The following is a 22652-nucleotide window of genomic DNA, read 5'->3' as shown; positions in this document are numbered from 1 at the left end:
ATATTTTTTGTGTGGTATCCAGTATACTTTAACATTTTAATAGCACTGACATGACATATTGTTTTAAAAAGTTTTAAATTTAATGGCAGTTAAGTGGAAAGTCAAAATCAGGACGATCTCTCAATGAAGAATCAGGAGAAGAGGACGGGGAGAAGAAGCGCAAAGGAACATTTTTTTCCTGGTCGAGGAACAAGAGTACCGGACGGTCCCAGAAGAAGAAGGAACACGGGGGTCACTCACATGGTTGGTGTCATTGTCTTTTTGGCTGTATCGATTGGTCTGTAACTAATTGTGAGGTGTGGTTGACACTGTGATTTTCCACTGAGCTGCATGCAGCATCTGTGACCAGTGATTACCAGTTTCATGCCCTCTTCTGGTGCCTGGGAATTCACTACCTCCTAAACCAGCCCATTGCACTGGTGGGCTCGAGCTCAAGTTGGCCTCCCTGGAACCTCTACTAGTGTTCCCCTCTGGTACCAGACAAAGCAAATCTAATCCCTTTTCAAGTAACAGCACTCTTCAAAGAATACCTGAAGAACACACTCATGGGTTCCTAAATCTTCTTTTTGTAAGCTAGAAACTCTTAGTTCCTTCAACCAAGTTAACATTTTAGTAAAACTAAAGCTGGGAAATTTGAGATTTTTTTTCTCTCCATTCTTTTTCACTAATTCAAGTATAAGGGGGACATTTAACAGATTCCTATGCTAGAAGGATACATGGATGGGGAGGGGGATGGTGAAGGTGAGACTGGTAGCATCACAAAATAGGGGATGGGCCAAAGAGAGAATGGATGGGATCTTTGCTAGGCCAAATTGTGGAATTTTCTTTGAAGATTGAAAAAAACAGGGGTGGGGGAAATTGTTAGAATAATGAGAACTCATATTTCTAGAATGCTTTAAGGCTTATGCACTGATTTAATCATAACCATGTGAAGTAGGTAGTGTCAAGTAGTATCATCCCTACTTGACAGAAGTGAAAACTGAATCAGAGATTAAGTGAATTACCCAAGGTCACATAGCTAATGCAGCTAGTAACTGGTAGAAGCCTACATGTCCTTTCCACAATAAAGCATAGCTTAATTGAAGATCCTGCCAGAAGGCCAAAGGATAAGCCAAATGACCTGATTCAGTCTCTTATATTGCCTCTAGGCTAAGATGGAATCATTGTTCTAGGGTGATTCTGGTGAGTAAGTATGGTATACCAGGAACCCAGCTAATAGATCTGATTTATCTATGCATATGAATGAATTAAATGTTAAAAGTGGGAATGAATGGGAACTAAGCAGTTTGGTGTAAGTAAGAGCTGTGGATTAATTAAGAGCAAGGGAATCTGACTCAGCCCTAGCTCTGCCACTAATTTCCTATATGACTTTGGGCAGGGCCCTTCTCTACTCTCTCATTTTCCGTGTCTGTAAAATTCTGGGGTTTGAACTGCTAAGTTCTAATCTCTTGAGCTGTAACCTTCTGTATTTTATGTCTTATGGTCCCTTACAAATCCTAAATTCCATTTTCTGTCATTGCTTCTCACTCTTCATTCTATCTCTTAAGGGCCCTTCCACTGCCATTATTTGATTATGTAGTACAGAGGTTTTTAACCCTGAATCCATGGGACCTGTCCTTAAATGGGAGAAAAACAATTATAATTTCATTTTATTTATAATTGGTTTCTTTTATAATCCTATGTATTTTATTTTATGCATTAATAAAAAAAACTGTCCTGAGAAGGGCTCCGTAGGCATCACCAGACTCCCAAAGAGGTCCATGATGCTAGAAAAAAGCTAAAAATGCCCAGCCAGTAGAGTCAGAGCTTGTTGTTAAGGCTCACTGATTTTGACTTGGTGATACTTTAGGAAGGGATTGGACTGAACTTCACCTTTTCTTAGCTGATTCTTTATTTACTGTAACTTGATAAGATTTTAAAGTTAGAAGAAAAACTGGAGATCATCTATTCTAACCATTTGCAGACTAGAAAACTGAGTCCCACAGAGCTTATGTGATTTCTCCAAAGTCACACAGTTAGTGAGCCTGAATTCAAAATCAACCCCTTGCTCCAAATCTAGTGTATTTTTTGTTATACTACTCGTGGCATATGACTGAAGTTTACCTTTTCTTATCCAATTTTAGAGTTGGAAGAGAAATTAGATTTTACAGATGAGAAAACTGAGTCTCAGAGTTCCCCAGGGTCACACAGTCAGGAAGCCTGCATTCAAAACCAGTTCTGCTTCCAGTTCTAGTGTCTTACCACATCACTCTCAACATATAGAAGGCACTTAATGGAAATTTGTTAGTTGATTTATAAACAATTCTATGAAGGAATATTTAAAACATTAAAGAAAATAAAGTACCCTTAAACACTTTAGAGGTTTTTCTAACGTACAAATGATTGCTGTTTTCTCCAAAACTACTAGATAATTTAAAATCACTATTCACTTCAGCAAACTCCTTAACCTTTACCAGGCAGTATTTTGTTAGCTTCTTTTGGAACACTGTATAACTGGAGAAATGAAAGTTGTATTTCTTTTAAAATGCTCAGTAATTCAAGCTTTTTTTCACTAATTCTAACAGGCCTAGATCGCAATTAGTCCAAATTGGTGGAGTTTAATGAAAATGCTTTGAAGAAAAGACATTCTGAAAACAAGCTATTTAGGAAGTCTGTCTTTAGTGATCAAAAGCACAGGTGTGGAGTCTTTAAGGATTATCTACCATGTTGTTGAGTACCTGCTGTTATTTGGAGGTTAGTGTAAATATAGTTTGAGATCAGAATTCTAAATGGATTCTTGACCCCATTTACTCTGTATAATGAATACAATTAATGTTAGCCCTTGAATATAATTCCCTAGCTTTATTTGACCTGTCAGAATTTTGAAAGGTATATTTTCAGTCCCATCAGAAAACAAATCACCTAATCAAATGAATCAATTCTTTTATAACATTTTTCAGATAGGTCAACATCTGTAGAGCCTGACCTCCGTAGCTAAGCAAAGTAGAGATTTGGAGAAGTATGCAGACAATTGTGGTTTTGATAGTAAATGGAAATTTCAAAACAAAACTTTTCTGTTGCCGTGGTGACTAAGGATGCAGTCTCTAACTTTCTTTTTCTCCACAAAGATACTCTTCATTCTAATGGAGGATTGCATCGACGTGAATCACAAGGCTCCATGTCTTCTGCTGCAAGCCTTGACCTGGTAAATTATGGCTTTTCAGAAACAAAATGGATTTATCTTTAAATGGTGATAAAATCTTTATGAAACTAGTCATTACCTGTGCTATCTTTAGCACCAAAATTCACAAGGATTAAAATTTGTCTTATAACCACACACGCCAAAAAATGCCCCAACTTAATAATGAAAGTTGGCATAACAGAAGTAAATGTTCTGGTTTGAGTGGATCTTTTCTCTTTTATGTGCCAGTGGACAAATATTTATTGAGTACTTATTTATAAAGTCAACCAATTAGTCAACAAGCATTTATTAAGTATTTAATATGTGGTGAACCCTAGTGATACAAAGAAAGGTAAAGATGGGCGTTGCCCTTAAGCAGTTTACATTCTAATGGGGGAAACAACATGCAAAGACCTACATAGATACAGGACATAGGAAATCAGGCATTGTTGGAAGTAAAAGATATGATCTCTTATCTCAAAGGAGATAAGTTGGCACAGGGGATGCAGTCCTGGGCCTAAAGGCAGAAAATGCCCAGTTCAAATCCAGCCTCATGTATGTTCTAGCTGTGTGACCTTGGGCAAGTCACTTAATCTCCCTTAGTCTCAGTTTCCTCATCTTTTCAGTGAGGGAGTTGATCTATGTGATCTCTGAGGTCTCTTCCAGACTCTCCATCTAGGATCCTGAGATCCCTGGTCACCCTCCTTGATAAGTATTCATTCATGTAGCCTATGTGAAGACCTTAAATGAGCTAAAATTTGCTTTCTGGCAGCTTCCTCCCATTACTCCTAGTTACACACTCCGGGGACAAGCAGAACAAAGCAGAGCCCTCTTCTACATGAAAACGTGAAAGCTGTGATATCCCCCTAAGTCTTCTCACCTCTAGGAGAAATATCCCCAGTTCTTCAGCTGATCCTCAGATAGTGTGTCCTCTAAACTCTCCTACGAAGAACATTCTGTCAAGAATGTGCCACTTAACGATCTTTAGGATTCTGTCACTTATCACCATGATGACGTCCTCTTAACATAGCCTAAGATCACAGCTTGTACAGGCTGTGCCCAAACTGCTGGAGTTCATGTGAAAAGCCTGAGGATTTCAGGGACTTGCCTGTGCATTACAAGTCAACAGTGGCATGTGGCATCCGAAAAGACCTGGCATCTGAGCCTTGCTTTGGAAACTGAGTAGAAAACACTTCCTCAGACTTTAAGGGTTCATCTTTTGGAGGTGTGTTGGAGCTTCTCCGCTGACACAGACCACAAATGCCCGTGTCATTCAGTATTTGCTTTTTGAGGGTCGAAGCTGGAAAATGTATTGCTTTATGAGCACGCGTTAGCCTGTGGGAGTTCAGCTCAGCCATTCCTGAGATCAGCAGCAGGCAGCCTCTTGCTTGGCAACATCATTGTCACGGCCTCTAGGAGCCCTCCACACCCCGAGAAAGCTCTCAGATGGGACCTCAGTAAAGCTGGAGAGAAGTGTCTTGGAGAAAACATTCTTATCATCGTTAGCTCACATTTTTGCAGTGATTCCAGGTCACAAAGCACATTCCTCACACCAAGCGTGGGAGGCAGGGAGTGTACACGTGATGAGCCCCATTTTAGAGATGATTATACTGAGACACAGAGAGAGGAGACCACTTGCAATAATGAGGTGTCATAGCTTGTTGGCGTTGGGGTTCAGACCCAGGTCTCCTCTGACTCCACATCCATTGCTTTTTCCTTTGCACTGCTTTGAATTTTATTAGCTGCTGTGATGGAGACCAGAAAGGCAGCATTACCTATGGCCTCTGGGCCATTATTGAAATGGAATCTCTTCTTGGAGGTTTCCTACAGAACTTCCATAGAAGATAGGAGGTAGTCTTACAGTGGCTCACAAGGGAACTGCAAATCAAGGAAGTTTTACATTTGTAATATGTGTACAGAGTTTTTTGTAAAGAGTATACAGGATTATTATTACGAGGATGCTTGTCTGCTTGTGGGTCATGCCGTAGGCCTTTGCAGCCAGAAGAGTGGGTGTCTGCCCAAAGATTGAGTGCACACAGGCCTGCCCCACACAAGAGCTGAGTTTGGAGCTGAAGAAAAGAGTTTTGTGGAACTCTGCAGCCAGGCTGCACAATGTCCAGTGGGGGAGATATTTATGGCATTCTCTAGAAATCCTTTTGTTGTAATGTCAGTCACCATTTGAGAATGGCACAGTCACTCCCACCTATGTGCCTTCATTTGTGTAGTTCACCCCACCAGGAATGTCCTTCCCCCCCCCCCCTTCTCTCTGCTTATTTAAGTCTTAGCCATCCTTCAGGGCCTACCTCAAGATCCACCTCTTCCAGGAAGGCTTCTCTGATTATTCCAGCATATAATGATACCTCCCTTTTTAACATGCAAAGCAGTTATCTGTGACATGTAATTTTGATTCTTACTATTATATTGTTTTATATTATTATGTAGCAGAGTAGTCTTAGAGCAGGGGTGGGGAGCCTGAAGCCTCAAGGCCACACGTGGCCTTCTAGGTCCTTGGGTACAGCCTTTTGACTGAGTCCAAGTTTTACAGAACAAATCCTTTTATTAAGGACCTAGAGGACCACATGTGGCTTCAAGGCCACAGGTTTCCTATGCCTATCTTAGAATAACACCCTTGGTTAGTCACTTAACCCCTATAACCCAAACTGTCTTCATATATAAAATGGGGATAGTATTAATTGTGCTACCTCCTGTTGGGTTGTTGGGAGAAAACCTTCAATTGCCATAGAAGTATGGGTCATTGTCATTGTCATCCATACCAACCTCTGACTGCCTCTCCTGTGTATCCTATCTCCCTATGACCATAAGCTCTTTGAGGATAAGAATTTTTATCTTATAGTTTCTTTTGAATAGTGTTGACAACACAGTCACATACTAAATTAAGAATTTGTTGGCTAAATCAAAGAGTTGCAACCTGTCACTCACTGCTTTGGGGAAAATAATTGAAAGAGACATTGTCTGGTGCCATTTTTATATGTGAAGGATATTAAAATATAGTATCTCCTGGTTTGGAAGAAGGTTGATAAGGAGCTAGCCCTCCCCATTAATCTGTGTGTGGGGGGGCGGGGGGGGCAATCGCAGTTAAGTGGCTTGCCTAGGGTCACACAGCTAGTAAGTGTCAAATGTCTGAGGCTGGATTTGAACTCAGGTCCTCTGGACTATAGGACTGGTGCTCTATTCACCGCATCATCTAGCTACCCCTCCTCCTCCATTAATACTTAAAATAAAAAAAGTGATGCTTGTGCTATTGCTTATAAATGCTTAGTAGGCTTTCTGCATGAACTATACTGTCTAGATTTGTTAGACTTCTCACTTTTAGGTAGATAACTGTTTGTTAACAATGAAACAAGTAACTGTGATTGTCTAAAATATACTTAAGCTAGATGAGCCCAGTGACATGTTCTCACTGCCTGTTGTCTGAGTTCAAAACCAATTAATTTCACATATCAACATTAGAAGGTTGGTCATCAGGTCCCATGTTGTTTTGACTCTGGCCACTCATGAATGCCATACCAGGTGTAGAAGGCTTGTTGCCTTCTTTGGTGTGACGATGCCCAGGTAACCATGAATCCTTATAGCAGCGGGTCAAATTGGAGGCGCCACAAAACTCCCAAGAGCCACCCAATCATATTAAACTGTAACTGGGAGATATTTTGCAAAATAAAGTAAAAATATAATACAACATGGATAATATTAATTTCTGGTTTTCCATGTCACTATGCAGCCACACATCTGTTTTTATTTGAATTGGACGCTTCTGCCTTAGAGTATCTATATTAAACTGTTGAGATACATAACAATTTGCCTGAATCAATAAATGTTCTTCAGTTGAGATAGCTTATTCACTTTAAGCACCTTATTCATGTTTCTTTCTCTCTTTTAAGTCGGAAACCTGTAGGGTCTCAGTGGCTGAAAAGGACAAATTGTCCAAACACTGCTGCATAAACCTTCCTGATGGGACATCTTGTGTGGTGGTCGTGAAATCTGGATTCTCAATCAAGGAAATATTATCTGGGCTGTGTGAGAAACATGGCATCAATGTGGCCGCAGTGGATCTTTTTTTAGTAGGAGGGGACAAGGTACTTGGTGTTCACTTGTGATTTTTGAAAGGATCCTGGGCTTATCAGTAGAGAGCAACAGATGGTGATTTATTTATCTTGTTTAAAAAAAAAATTCTAGCAAAATATTTTCTCCATTCTGACTTGGTTCTAACTTTTTAATGTCTGACCCTGTTTGCTTAGTATTTCTTATGCAAACAATGTCTCTTGAAGTAGCCCAGATTATGAGAATTATGTTATGTTGCTTCCTGCAAGCTCTCAAAGCTATTATTAGTTTTAGATGCAAAGAATGCTAACTTTTCTTTCTCTTTTGATGGGCTATTTTTGAAGCTGTGCTTTTGTTCTCTGCACAGCTGTGCATTCCATTACATATTGTTCAATATTTCAGGGGAAGATACTTGTTCCCACTTTAATTTTGTTTGCTTTTGTTCTTTTCACGTGCCCTGAAGCCGTTAGTGCTTCACCAAGACAGCAGCATCTTGGATTCCAGGGACCTACGCTTAGAAAAACGCACTTTGTTCCGGTGAGAGAAAAAAATGGGTTTCAACTTAGCTGATGTTTCTAAGAGTTATTATAGTTGCTTTTATGACGAAGTGAAAAGTAGGCACTACCTTTGTTCTGTGTGTGGCTGCTAAAAACTATACAACATAAATGGCAAAGCAGTGTAATTAAGCCAGTTCTGCCCTCCGTGTGCTGTTAGTCATCAAAGGCTGGACAGGAACATAAACAAAACCTGGCAAGACTGGCCATGGAGCAGAGAGGCAGCAGGCATGGTGGCAGAGCCATGGGGATTTCCCATTTTTACCAGTGCTCTGCTTTGCTCTGGGAGCAACTTCCTTAGAACATACTTGATTAACCAGGGGAGACCCTGGGAGAGGACTCAGAGCAGCAACCTTGACTTCTTTGTCTTTAAGTGAATCTTTTTAGTTTCTTCTTGGTACCATACCCTAGTAGGGAAGAAAGAACACTAAATAAGGAAAATCGGGAGAGACCTTGGTTTGAATCCTGACTCTGCTACTTAATATTTGTGGGACCATACACAAGTCTGAACTTCAGTTTCCTCATCTGTAAAATCGGTATGCAACCTAATGGGTCTGGTTTATGAGGAACAGAGTTTGTGAATTTTAAAGTGCTAAGTATAAGGTACTGTTAGATCTCTAGGTCCAAAGAGAAGAATTAGGTTAAATTTTAAAATAATTTAGTTACCTAAGTAACTAATTATTTTTCATGCTAGGTATTATGCACACCACGAGACCTTAATATAAATCTGAAAGAAGTCATTTCCAGATTGACTCTTTGGGAATTTAAAAAAAGTTTTAATGCACATAGTTGAAAGTAAGAAGGTGTCGGATAATACTAACAGATGACAAGGAGCAAATGTCTTAAAACATTATTATTGATTGGAGCTATCTTTTTAAATGAAGATTTCTATAGATTTACATGTATTTCTTGCAAGTAATTTCTCAGCACATTTCCATCCCTTTCCCTAGGCTTGATCTAGTCCCAATTAATAGGTCAGTGGGACTGAAGGCCAAGCCCACCAAGCCTGTCACTGAAGTCTTGCGGCCTGTAGTGGCCAAGTATGGTTTGAATCTTAGTGACCTTGTGGTGAGACTAGTAAGTATCTTTTAAATTATGCTGCATGTTCCACATAACTTGCCTGTTAAATTAAATAAGTGAATACTGTTCAATGAATTTTTCTCATCTTGATATTCTCCATTTTTCTTATAAAAGATAATCTTCAGTAATTGGGAAGAGCCATGATTTTATCAGCATGGGTAATCCCTCCTCCAGGTCAGGTTGCAACCCCTCTGTACCTCGAGAAAGTGTTTCATGTATTACTACGGCCAAGAAAAGTTTATCCTCCGATCTTCTGGTGATAAGCCTGTCTGAACTGAGCTAGGCCAGCCGGAGGACAACAGATACTCCATCTGTGGTGGAGTTCATATGTGAAGCCTTGCCACCTTGAGAGTCCAAGGTTACATCTACCTAGGGTTGAGACATTAGAGAGAAAAATAAGAACATGGTGTAAAAGATTCTGAAGGCTATTTTAAGAAAGGTAAACCATTGGTGTTCTCATATACTTTGGGCATCATGTAGTAGATCTGAAAGAAAGGGCCTTACTGACTGGGCTTCTCATTTCAGTTCAGCCATTTGCTGTGAGCTTGGGCAAGCCACTTATCCCTCAGAGCCTTGGTGCCTTCCTGTAAAATCAGAGAGTTTAGACTAGATGATATTTGATGGTTCTCCCTGGCTGCCTTTGTGCATGGTTGTCCAGGGTCATTCACTGCATGGCTTTTATTTCACATGGCTTTGGTTTGTCAGCATTACTTTGATCCCTCCCACTGCTTAAGCCATCACATGTATTGTGGGCAGCAGAGAAAGGTAGATGACTCATTTTTGTTTTTCACCTGCGTAACTATTCTAGAAGAATGTATTTACTTTTAGTTATTCCCAGGCTCTTTTCCCACCAGCCTAACCCACCCCATCTGGTACTGAAATGTGTTCCTTCTGCTCATTAGTACTATGGCTTTGAACTCTGGAGTACTTGACAAGATGAAATCATATCTGCAGCCATGATGAAAGAGGGGTCAGTCTGTCTCTTCTTAAGAAAAGAATAGGGACTGGTCCTGGATTTCACTGGTCTAGTGAACTCCTGGATGAGGAGTCTCCCTTTACCAATGTTGGGAGTCACTTGCAGTTCACAGCCTTAAAGAGTCGCTTACAACACTGGGAGGTTATGGGTCTTCCTGGCTTCTGGGCCAGCTCTCCAGCTACTACGTCAAGCTGTCCTGAAGAAAAACCCAATAGAACTGTAGTAGACTTTGGCTATCTTTCGTGAACTGTAAATTTCTCTTCCTGGCATAAAATAATGCCTTTGTTATTACTTACCACTCAGTGGCCACAAATATATCTCTTTTTGCCAGTTATTTCAAATGTTACATTTTGCATACTTTTTAGCCACGAGTTCCTCTGAACTGGTCATAGAATGTCCTGTCTCATTCTAAATGTTGTATTTAAATTTGAGTTCAGCATCAACTTTGTGTGCTTTATCACAGCCTGATAGTTTAATGTTTGACAGCAGACATTCATTCTATCTCTATAACTTAATGACCACATATGTAATCATAGAATCATAGATCAGGAAGAAATCTTAAGATATGATCATGGCCATTCTACTGCCAAAAACAAGCTAAAATCATGGAATCTGTGTATTGGAAGGGACATCAGATGTGATTTACTTCAGCCTGCACCTGAACAAGAGTTCCATGGACCACTTGCCAGACCTAAGTCCTTCTAAAGTGGTGGGAAAGCCACTGTCTCCCAAAGCGGGACATGCTACTTTTGAAAAGCTCTAATTCTTCTCCAGTTTTTACTTATATCAAACCCAAATTTTCCTCTGGACTCTCTGCTCTTGTTCCAGGTTCTAGAATGATGAATAGTTGATTAGGGGACATTTTGAACTCGTTGCCTCATAGACTTTTCAGACCCAGCATATCTAAAACAGACCTCACTATTTTCTCTACAAATCCGCCCCTCTTCCTAAGCTTCTGTGTATCTGTTGGGGACTCGACTGTGCTCCCGAGCATGCAGGTTTGCTTTCTCACAGTCAGCCTTGTACCCCTCTCCCTCATCTCAAATATCCAGTCGCCGAGGTTTATTGATTCTTCCTCTGTACTATCTCTCAAATCCATCCTCTTGTCTCCATTCTCATGGTCATCTCCCTACTTCAAGTTCTTATCACTTCTTACCAGAACTATTACGAGAACCTCCTGATTGGGCTCCTTGCCTCAAATCTCGCCCCTCTTTCATTCCTCCTCATGTAGCTGCCAAGGCAGCCATGTTGCTTAGACCAGTGTATCAAATTCAAATAGGAATGGGCCACAAAGACATACATAAGGATCCCCGAAAGCCTCATATTGACTTAGAAACCCAAATGTTAACATTCCATATGTTCTGTTTTACTTTTATTAAATATTTCCCAATTACATTTTAATCTGGTTTGGTTCACAATCAGGAGTGTTGCAGGCTCATGGGCTATATACTTTGATGCCTCTGACTTATACTATATACACTAGTGAATAATAGAATATGTATATGTACTATATGTTAGAATATGTAGTCTAATATAAATATGTTGGCAAACTGGACCCAAATTTAGGAACAACCTTCATGTAGTTAAAACTCAGTTCTACAAAGTATCTTAATCTGTAAAACTAATTTTTTTTGAGACCATGAAATCTCAATTTAAAATACAATTTAAACTTTTTTTTTTAAAGAAACAAACAATGCTACTACATATATACTAGCAAACACCTAAAACACTATCTGGCACATAATAAACATTTAAATGCTCTGTCTGTACTTCAATCTATTTATCTACGACACAGTAATTGTCTTTCAAATATAACAGTTGGAATGAAAAATAATAACATTGATTTTTCAGTTCTGTGGCATTCCTATAAATTAAAATGTCCTATAAATCAATAATAATTTAAGCCTTTGGACTATCTGTCTAGCTGCCACCTGAGTTTTACATTTCAGATATCCATTTGCTTGACAAGAATTTATTTGTGCTATAAAACAAACTGTGATCTGCCTTTAGAGTGGAGAAAAGGAGCCACTTGATCTCGGTGTTCCTATTTCTAATTTGGATGGACAAAGAGTGATCTTAGAAGAAAAGGATCCCGCTAAAGGAAAAGGTAAACACACAGTATGGCCTTTTATCTGTCGGCCTGTCTATCTGTTTCATCCTACCTGTCTGAAATGTGCTAATTGGCATCAAATGTGGGTGGTCACTAAAGAACAAGGGGTACTTCCATAGCTGCACACCCCCCAAGAGTTACATCCTGAATGCAGCTATAGGAAAGAGGAAAGATCTCACTGTGGTCGAATGGCATCCCTCAGTGGATTTAGGAGAGGCTACCTTCTTCAAGAATATCAACATATTGGTCTGAATATTACTAGCTTCACTTCCCCCCCAAACTGGCTTGTGTATAATAAGTGAGTACTATAATCCTATAATCAGGGATATTTTTCAATGTATATATTATATTTATATTGATAGCTGTCTGGGAAAATATATGTGCATATACATGTAATGTATATATATATATATATATATGTTTTCCCAGAGATTTCAATTTAGGAGGTTTCCTGTATTCATGTACAGTCTATATTTGGATCAATATGGTACTTTTTATGTGTACATATGTTATCTGTATGAGTCCAAATGCATTACATTTCCTAAACCATATCTAGAAAAAATATCACCACTATTCTTATTGGTTTTTATTTTAATATACTCATGCCTAAGTATTGGTCTGATACATGCAAATGAAAATAGCCATTTCTTCCCCAAGAGAAATCTAGTCTGCTAATCTCATTCATGACAAAAGTACTTTTTAGTATTTGAATACATGAAGCCAGTGGGACACTTTTCCTCTTTATTGTGTGCCCTTTTTTGTCCTTTTGAATGGAAAAAAAACACTCAAAATATTTGGCCAAGTCACCTCTCCTCTATGGGCCATCATTTCCTCTTCTTTAACACAAGAGGTTTGGATAGTGAATCTCCAAAGTTGTTTCTTGCTCCTTCGAACATTCTTCAGTTCCTAAAAGTTATTTTTTATTACGTTCATCTCAAAATAGCTCCAAACATACTACTTTTCACCTTCGGACTTATTTGCTAAGCAGAACTTGCTCAGCTACAAATTATACGTCATGGACAATAATAAGGTGGCCTTCTTTGTTCTAGGAAATAGGAATTTTTTTTAATGACCACTCTGTATATACGTGTCACAGATACAAGAACTTAAGAAAGGCATTGTTTAAGAAAAGTGTTTGCTTTTAACCTTTCTGCTTAGAGGCTTAATCTCATTTTCAAAGACAACCTAAGTATAATTGAATTTCAATGTGTGGATGGGTTCATGATGAACTAGGATTATAAAGATATCTCATTATGTTTAGTATTCACAGACAAACAGAAAGGTGCATCAGCCAAACAGAATATAGCTGTAATTCCCAGTTCCAGAAATCACTCCGCTACGGTAATATTTCTCACCACATTTGTTCCATGCATTTCCTCATGGTTGTAAGTGTGTCTTTAGAAGCACCACCCGTGGCCACTCCCTTCTAGTGGCCAACACTATAAATATACATGTTTCTGTTGACCTCACTAACAAGCTGTGTTTTTCCTTTTCTCTGAACTTGCTTTTCCTCCCAGAATTTGGAGAGCCACAATTCTTTTGGGTATTCTTGTCCTTTTTCCCCTGCAACTGCTCAGTTCATTTCATTTGTAGTCCAGTAGTTCAACTTTAAATTGAACCATTGTTCTTTCTTTTCCCATGGTGCTGGTTGTGGCTTAATAAAGCTATGCTTGATACAATCTCTACATTTTATGGGGTTTAATCAATATGTGTAAAATCTGTAACTCCACAATCTATATTTAAAATATTTCTTGTCTAACAATGTATTCGGTGTTTATTATCATGTATCTGAAATGTAAGTAGTACTTTAACTTTCCTTCTAATACAGGGAGAGGAAAGAACACTAGGCAAGTCTAATTCTATTAAAATAAAAGGAGAAAATGGAAAAAATGCTAGGGATCCCCGGCTTTCAAAGAGAGAAGAATCTATTGCAAAGATTGGGAAAAAAAAATATCAGAAAATTAATTTGGACGAAGCAGAGGGTATGTGAACTTTTTCAAACTTCCACGTGTTTTAGTAAATGCAATAACAGTTTTCAAGCAAAATTATTAAAAATCATTGTTTTTTTTTTCTTAAGCATCTGGAAAATTAAATTCCTTTCACTCAAGAATATGCATCTTTCATTGTCATATTTATATTTGCATATTTATACTATCGGTATAACTTGGAATAGAATAAAACCTCATTAATTTGGATTATTAATCACTGGATTTATTTTAATGAAAGGATATGGCTGTTTGCTTTTAGCAAATATTTATTAAGCAGTTATGTATGATGTAGTATGTTAGGGGTGATGTGGATGTTTTATGCCTTCTAAAAGTTTATACCTAGTGAGTAGAGAAGATACGACATACACAAATAAATAAATGGAAATTAGATTATGACAAATGCTTAAGAATACCAATGCTAAGAACCCAACCAAAGAAGGGATGGGAAGCTATAGGAAATATTTCAGGGGGTGGTGGCCTTCAATCTGAATCTTGAAGGAGGGATCAGTTAATGACAGATGTAGATGATAGGAGAGGGCATTCCAGCCATAGGGAACAGTGTGAGCAGAAGTATGGATGCAGGAGAGACAAGCCCATCTACAGGGGCTGGTAAGGAATCCAGGTTTCCTGGAGTGTAAAGTATTGAATAGGTGATAATGGAGAAAAGGCTGAAAAGCTGGGGTGAAGCCAGATTATAGAGAGCCTTGCACTTGGTAGAAGCTTAAAAAATGTTTGCTGAGTTAAATTGAATTGAATGCCAAGCAAAGGATTTTGGAATGAAATCTGTACAACTTAGAAAGCACTGAGAGTTTGTGAGCTGTGGAATGAAGGGTCTCAACAATCCAGAAGATAAAACATTTTGTGATCAGAAGCACTGTTTGCATACAGTGTACTCAAATTCCCAAAGAACACTTCCCTTAACTAGGCTAAATGTGCTGCTTGCTACCTTGTTTATTCTATTAATTTGCTCATCTAACCCTTTTTGTCATGGAAAACTTAAACCTAAACTTCTATCCAGTCTAAATGGGACCTTAAATTGTAAAATTAGTTGCATCCACATTAATGAGGTTTTATTATACGGCTTTAAAGCAGTTTTGGCCATGGTTTACTTCCCATCAATATCTGTGGGACCGATAAAGATCTTTGTTTACTCATGAAAATCACTTAAAAAAAAGAAAAGCCGCAAGATGACCAATGGTTAGCATAAGATCTTTTTGCATTTTCTTTATAGATGAAAGATGCTATTGAAAAGATTAAGGGGAGAAAGAGGTAACTGTCTTTATATAAAACCTCCTTCCCATAAAAAAAAAAATGGTACAGAAGGAAAGCAGAAGGATCCTGCGGTCTGATCCCAGCTCAGCCACTAATTTGCTATTCTGACCTTGGCCAAATTATGGTCCCTCTCCATGCCCCAGTTTCCTCATTTATAACATGAGAATGGACTCAATGATCTCCTAAGCATTGAAAACTGTCAGAAAGTTACAGCTTTCACTGTAGTTGTAACCAGAAATTTAAATTTGGTTAGTATAGCTGTTAAAAACATGTCTTGTAACTAACCCTTACTAACTTTATTGTAAAAATGTGACATATGTTAACCTCATTCTTCAGTGACTTCCATTTACCAGGTAAGTGGCTTGTGGTATTTTTGTCATAATGAAGTTAAAAATTAGAAAACTTCACTTTGATTGTGTATGTCCAAGGAGCATCAGATTTGTGATTTTTATATTCTAGCAAGATATTTTTAAGAGACTAAAAAGGGTTTAAATGAAACTTTTAGACATTCACTAGTTTGAGAATAGATAATGGCTTCACTTGTGACCCAAGTTCAATCTTATGCCTTGTGTAAGGGGTGAAAATCCAATCCCTGGCAGTAGGAAATCACAATTCTGTATTTATTCACGACGGGAAAAGTATCCAAAGACGCACTGAGCCCTCCTACTCTGCAGAGGAAGCAGAAGGGAACAGAGCCATTGTTTCTTCTTTTGCCTCAGGGTCTTTTCAGCACACACAACACCAAAGTGGTAGGCAGGGCCTGTATGAGTAGGTAGTTGGTAGTCTGGACCCTGAACACTGGAGGAATGGGGTGGCATCTAAGGGAATGCCTTCCTTCTCTCCTCCCTGCACAGGCAACTTGTTGGCTTCATTTTAGAAAGATTATTATATTTGAGAGCCAAGAATGTTGTAAGGGTGGCCCAGCTCCAGCTCTTCCTGATTATTCATATTTCTATGAATTTTTAGGTAGTGGAAAATCGGTACATGAAACCAAATGGTTTTATCAAAGGGTACTTCACTTTCATTCCAAAGGTTATATTTATTAATCTGAGAGCCATGTTCTGGGTGGGGAGAGTAGGGTCCTGGAAGAGCGTCATTGAGAAGTGGGGAGGTTCCTGAGATTTACCATCCTTTTGTGCAGCTTTTCTGCTATAGAAAATTTCTCTTTCCTTCTCCTCAGGGACATGGTAGTGCTTTTAGTAATTCTTTATTCCCTTATATGCCAGTGGTTCCTCCTTGCTCCCACATTGTTAAGCATCTCATTCCTTTAGCCCATTCTGGGATTTGTGTTGTGGAGGGACACTATAGAGCCTTTAGAAAGTCATCCAGGGAAAACAGTGGCTATAGCCCTTTAGATAGAAAAACTAAAGGAGAGAAATTTGAAATTAAATTCCTTGCTTTACTCTTGAGTTGAAGTGAGGCCCAAAGCTACTAATTTCCATGGGTTTCTCTTTCAGTTTTTAAATGGAGACACTATTTGATCAGTGTCTTGGTTTAAGCCTTCAGGTGTTAAATGATAAATACTTTTTAAAGAAAGGTTTAAAAAAAAAAGACTTCCTTAAATGATATCATGGGTAAATGACACCATGGCACACCTTTGTTTAACTGGATCAGCCTCTAAACGCGCAGAGGTGTCGATATGATTATGCTGAAATATAAAGATATTGAGTGACTCTCAGAGTAAACACAGAGGTGATATGGGAATGAGTGTAAGATGTTATTGTGTGTATTTAAAATGTGCCCTGAAACACTGGGAAAAAATTCAAGAGTCCAGATTTTATAAGTCTTTGTTTTTAGGTACACGAGTATAGTCATTGTAAACTCTGAAGCCACCCCCTTGTAGGGAATCTATAGTAACTCTACTTTAATTATTAGTGAGTAGTTCTCTAAAGTGAAAAGGTCCCCAATTAATATAGCCCTTAGTTTCAGGGCACTAGAACAGGCAGGTAACTAGAAAATAAACTTGGTGATTGTTGACACTGATCAGCGATGTTTTCTTTAAAATGGTCAATATGGGTTTTTTCCCCAATAGAGTTTTTTGAGCTCATTTCCAAAGCTCAGAGCAACAGAGCAGATGACCAACGTGGGCTGCTAAGAAAAGAGGACCTTGTTCTGCCAGATTTTCTTCGTTTACCGACTTGCACAGCAGAACCAACTGCTTCTACTCCTGCAACAACCAAAGGCCTAAACAAAAGAACTGTAAAAAATGGCAGCAAGGAGAAGACTTTGCAACCAAATGGGAAGTTGGAATCTCCTCCAAACGGTAATGAGAGTCCGGTGAAGAGCCCAGGGCCTGCAGAGAGCAAGCCCAGGCCCACTCTGGCTGCCCTCCACAGTCAGAAGACTCAGGGCGTCCCCTTCAGTGCCCCATTGTCTCCCATTCCCCACGTCCAGGAAGGAGGAACAGCATCAGCGCAGATATGGAAGAGACAGTCCAAGGAGCTACATGCTGAAGGCATACAAACTATAGACGATGAGAATGTGGCCGACTTAACGCTTGTGGGTGAAGGAGATATTAGTAGCCCTAACAGCACTTTATTACCACCTCCTCCAACACCGCCATCAGATGTCACGAAACTCGCTGAAGCCAACTACTCACCCCCAACTCCTCTGACAGATAAACAGGAAAAACCTGGATATCAGAGATCCGTTTCAGGTATTTCTAGATTTTAATTTTTTCCTCTACACTTACAACTACTTTACTTTTTCACTGTTATATCAGTATTCTATATCCATTTTTCAATTTTAAAAGTCCAAAGTAGGTAACCTTTTTGCACCATACATTTTTGATTCAGAAGTTTCATTGTGATAGTCTCTTCATCATTAAAATACATTTGGTTTATTTTTTGAATACATTTTTAAATTGTTGAGTGCTATGAGGTATGAAATTGGTAAATAATAGATTATTGGGGTATGCAAATTCTGATAATCTTTAATAGCATGAAGATTTTACTAAAAGGATAAAGCACTTGCTGACCATGAAAGCTGTCTTTTGCTCTAAAGAGGATTTATTTGTATTTCAAATGTAGCCAGACCAGTACTTCTGGTAATAGCTTTTGTTCCACCATTTCTAGAAGTAAAAAATCATTGTAGGTTCCTAGATGAGTTGATCTTGCTGTTGGTTTATTTAATTAACACCACCTAACCATTTAAAAACATCAACAACAAATCATTGCAATTTAAGTGCTCTTGTAGAAACTATTGAAAATCAAAGCATTGGGCAAATTCAATCAAATTGAAATGGTGATGAACCCAGGCCTGCAGAGAGCACTGAACCAAAAATTGGGGAAATTAAAAGTTTTATGGTCTAAGACCTGTTTAAAAATACTACTTACCACTAGTATATCAAATAAGAAAAAAAAAACATTTAATTTCTAGTACTAGGAATAAGCCCTGTTAATGGTATGCATTTGGCTGGAATTCATTTTAACTTGAGTCAGTTTAAATTTAAAAATTAAAAAAACCATAATTTAAGGCAGTATTTTCCCTAAAATCAGAGTGTGAAATTTGGTGTTGTCCAAAAGTATACAGTATGCTTTGTAGCAAATGCTGTTTCCATGTGCTGCAGATGTTCTAAATGGAAGTGTGGTTTGTGGCACGCACAGGATTATATCATCCATCAGCATATAAGCATATTCAGGAAAAAATTTCCAGAAGTCGTATTCATTTTTACTCTTTCACCAAGTTAATTGTGCCATGGTTTGTCAAATCATCATTTCTTTAATGTAAGATAGCATTAATATTTTTAATATATATTTTTTCATGGTGATGTCTGTTGTTTCTTTTATGTCTTATCAATGAGATGTAAATACCTTTTGGATTGTTATGTTCTTCTCTATGGCAATGTGAATTATTTCTTTCTGCTCTGTCACATTTATTTCTATAAACTGACGGAAAAGGTCTATGATCAATTGTTGACTGACCTGTAACCCAGGACTTCTATTGAGGACATATGAAGTGCATATTTTCAGTGTATTTTATGTACATATGTATAGATCTGTATTTCCTTTTCAGAATATGTTGTATACCCAAGTGGGTTTTAGTTTTTTCTTTAAGTGCTAATATGAGAAACCTTACCCTTGCAGCTTTAGAAATGGAGCATATTTTAATGCATGCATTACATTTCTGTATAATTACTGAACTGTAGCTTTCACCTTTTCTGTTTTCTGCTCTTGCTTTGTAGATATCTTTGTGTAGTTTTTACATGTATTTTGTATGTGTTCTTTTGAGAGGAATAAACTCTAGATCTAATTACTCAACTGGTTTTATACTTTTCTCTTTTTTTATTTGATCATATTCTTCCTTGATAGCAAACTGTAGCTGTCATCTAATTGAAAGCAATGAAAAAATATTTCTGTGTGATTAAGTTAAATGTACTTTATGTGATGTTCTAGTACCTTTTTAAATGTTAATGGTACCAATATAGACATAAAGTAGACGGTTACACATGGAAACTAAAAATATTAAGCTGAAAACAAAGATCCATTTTCGTTTGGAAAGTTAACGAATTTGTTGGGAGACCAGTGGGATTGTAATAAAAGTTATATATCTTTTGATATCTGCATGTGAAACCTGAGGTTTAGATATTTACTTTGATCACCCCAAAGCATTTTTTATTGTAATGTATTAGATTTAAATATCATACACATTTTTAGTAATCTTAGTCATCTAGTTATATAAAAAATTCATATTATTAGTTGGGTATTCTGGTCTTGCCCTTAAATCTCTTTTCTTATTTGCCCATGTCAGTTATTTTTGTCAGTTATTTTTCATGCTTCCATAATTCTTCCATCAAATGGAAGTTCAATGAAAAGAAGAAGGGGTCAAAGTGAAATCAGTACCAGTAGTTTGTGTAAGTTATAATGAGAGGTAGAGGAAAAGGAGGAAATAAAGTTTTAGATCATCTACATATTCCACATACCCCTGTTATCTCTTGTCTTGAATAGTGCACAAAATTAAGAACTGTGCATACTGATGACATGAAAGTCTTGAATTGAAATGATTCAACATAGTCCCTTTCAGGGGATCCTCAGGATTTGGCCTCCTGGAATAGTGGGATAGTTTTTAAAAATCTATACTGACCCTAACTTCCTGATCAATTGTATCAGTTACCAGATCTGAAATTAGACATGTATGAACTCTTGGTCTCTTTGAAATATATACTTATGGAAAAAGTGTTTGTAACTCTTTAAAGCTGTTCAAAGGACCTTTAGCTTTGTGACCAAGAGAGTTCTCAGTTTCAGAATACTTTTGCAAGATTAAATAAATTATATATATATTTTTTACTTTTCCCAAGGAACAAGTCTGGAGTGAACAGAAAACCATCAGTTCTCTTAAGGTTCAAAGCTTTTACTCTATATATTCAAGTTGGTCTTGGGTTTTGGTGGGTTGTTGGCTTTGTTTTTTTTTTTTTTTAGCAGAAATTTCTTGATGTTTGTCAGTTTCCATATCCTGGAGCTTAAGTCTGCCAGTGATTAGGAAGGCATTTAACAAAGCTCTATGGAAAGTATCTTTTTGGAGGAAAGAGGGCATGGCCCAAGCCTGGATTAAAAAGATTGAACAGGATGCCTGGGCTGGGTCAAAGCCAGGAGGCTAGACAGGGGATCGGAAAAGAGTGCATGGCCATGGGCCAAAACCAGGGAAATCAATATGGAGCCAGGGAGAGCTTGCAATGAAGTAGACGCCAGTATGTTTCATGCAACTTCTCAGAATCAATTCAGTGACATTCTATGATTTTAGGGTGGCAGTGCTAACCATGCCCCTTCTTTACTCTGCTGTGTTGGCGATGCCAGTGGTCCTCAGGAGTTCATTAGGAAAATCCATTAAGTATCAGAACAATGTCAGTCATTTGGTAGGCTCTCTGAAATGCGTTGTATTTTCTGTCTAAGCGCATGTCCATTACCATCCCCCTAATGACTGTTCTTACATTTCCACAGCACTGGCCTTTTGATACAAAATTACCTTTTATTCCATGATGAATGATGTGTCCATATTTGTTATCGTGGTGCTTTTTAAAGTTCCATTCATAGTGGAAGAAGGCAGGCAAGGCAGTATCCCTGTTGTACAGATGAGGAAACTAAGGCTAACAGACAGAAAACGACAGAGCTAAGATTAGAACCCAGGTTTTGTATTGTCTGCTCCAGGGCACTATGTTTCTGAAGGCTGATCAGAAGAAACTTACCAGTTTTATTTAAAATATATTTAATCCATAGGGGGCAAAATGATGTGTTTTTTAGCACTAACTTGATCAGCCAAGACCCCCAAATAAATACTCATTTCACACACTGGCTAGTTTTACTGATAAACCCTAGGTTTAGTAGTTCTGGAGGTTGAGCTCCTCTTCTCTTTCCCTTCTCTCCCCTCCCTTTTCTTCCCCTCGTTTCCCTTCCCCTCCCCTCCTCTCCCTTCTCTCCTCCTTACCTGAGGGTGTTCTGCCCAAAGAAAGGTAAATTTGGATGGCCGCCGAAAACTGCCTAATTACCTTGGAGTTTACTGGCTAAATTTGGTTCTCAAACACCAAGCCTTAAACCCAATTCACTCTGGATCACTTGGATTGGACAATAGGTCCCTGCCCAAGAGCCACTTAATGGTGATTTTTTTGGGCCCTCCTGGCTCAGAGTGAACATAAATAGTAACTGTCTCTTTTGACCATCAACTCTGAGAGTCTTCCCCTCCCAGTTTTGTTGGTGTTGTTTTGTTTTTTGATTAAAGGGGCCATCCCTGGACTCACTTCTTAAAAAGACCTATTCACCAAATGGGCATTGCGTCACACTGTGAGAACCTGAAAAGACCTTAGCTTAAAAGGGCCAGGGTCTCCTATTGCATCCTAGGCCATCTTCAGTCATCCTGATCTGTAACTGGCCACTGGACCAAGATGGTTCTGGAGGAAAAAGTGAGACAGGTGACCTTACACAGCCCTCCCTCACTCAAATCAAAGTCAACTCCAAGTCATAACTATCTTAACAGTTAAAATAAAATCTTATTGGGAGAATTAGCCAAGTGAGCCAGCCAAAGCTGAAAATACCTAATTAGTGTCCAGTACTAAGGTTGGGTTGAAACAAGCTCTGTTGAAAGCAGAGCAAGATGTTTTCTTGGCAGATAAGACTCCTGGTGAAATGTTAGAAAGAGATATCAGTTAATGGCAAGTCTACGGAGGAGTTTAGCCCTTTGGGAAGTGTGTTAATAGACAGGGCCTCCTGGGAAACACTACTAAAGTATATAGTTAATAATGTTTGGATATTATCTTCCCACTCAATGAAGGGAGCATGATTTTCATCTCCTTCTAGCCCCCAATGACTAGCACAGCTGTCTGCATTTGAAAAATGTTTAATATATACCTGTCAAGTGAAGAAAGGAAGGAAGGGAGGGAGGAGAGAAAGAAGGGAAAGAATGGAAGGGAGGAAGGGAGGAAGGAAGGAAGGAAGGAAGGAAGGAAGGAAGGAAGGAAGGAAGG

General features: G+C 38.4%; 1 protein-coding gene across 5 annotated transcripts in view; it reads left to right on the top strand.

The window, feature by feature from the left end:
- RGS12 (regulator of G protein signaling 12) overlaps positions 1-22652 on the top strand; it is a 257451-nt gene that overhangs the window by 186639 nt on the left and 48160 nt on the right. For 4 of the 5 annotated variants that reach the window (XM_069070709.1, XM_069070712.1, XM_069070704.1 and 1 more), the window contains 9 exons: positions 90-243; positions 3108-3184; positions 7060-7254; positions 7683-7756; positions 8724-8850; positions 11840-11936; positions 13201-13280; positions 13768-13921; positions 17232-17855. In XM_069070709.1, coding sequence (XP_068926810.1) covers positions 90-243; positions 3108-3184; positions 7060-7254; positions 7683-7756; positions 8724-8850; positions 11840-11936; positions 13201-13280; positions 13768-13921; positions 17232-17855 — 1582 coding nt within the window. Of the gene's footprint in view, positions 1-89; positions 244-3107; positions 3185-7059; positions 7255-7682; positions 7757-8723; positions 8851-11839; positions 11937-13200; positions 13281-13767; positions 13922-17231; positions 17856-22652 lie in introns of those variants that run through there. The other variant, XM_069070698.1, reaches the window with a different exon arrangement.

Source organism: Petaurus breviceps, unplaced genomic scaffold (genome assembly GCF_028583685.1).
Source record: "Petaurus breviceps papuanus isolate PSGF00001 unplaced genomic scaffold, PetGlider_PUasm1.0 140, whole genome shotgun sequence".
NCBI classification, from domain to species: domain Eukaryota; kingdom Metazoa; phylum Chordata; class Mammalia; order Diprotodontia; family Petauridae; genus Petaurus; species Petaurus breviceps.
Note: the sequence above shows the minus strand (reverse complement) of the source record. Positions and strands in the feature narration are given on the sequence as shown.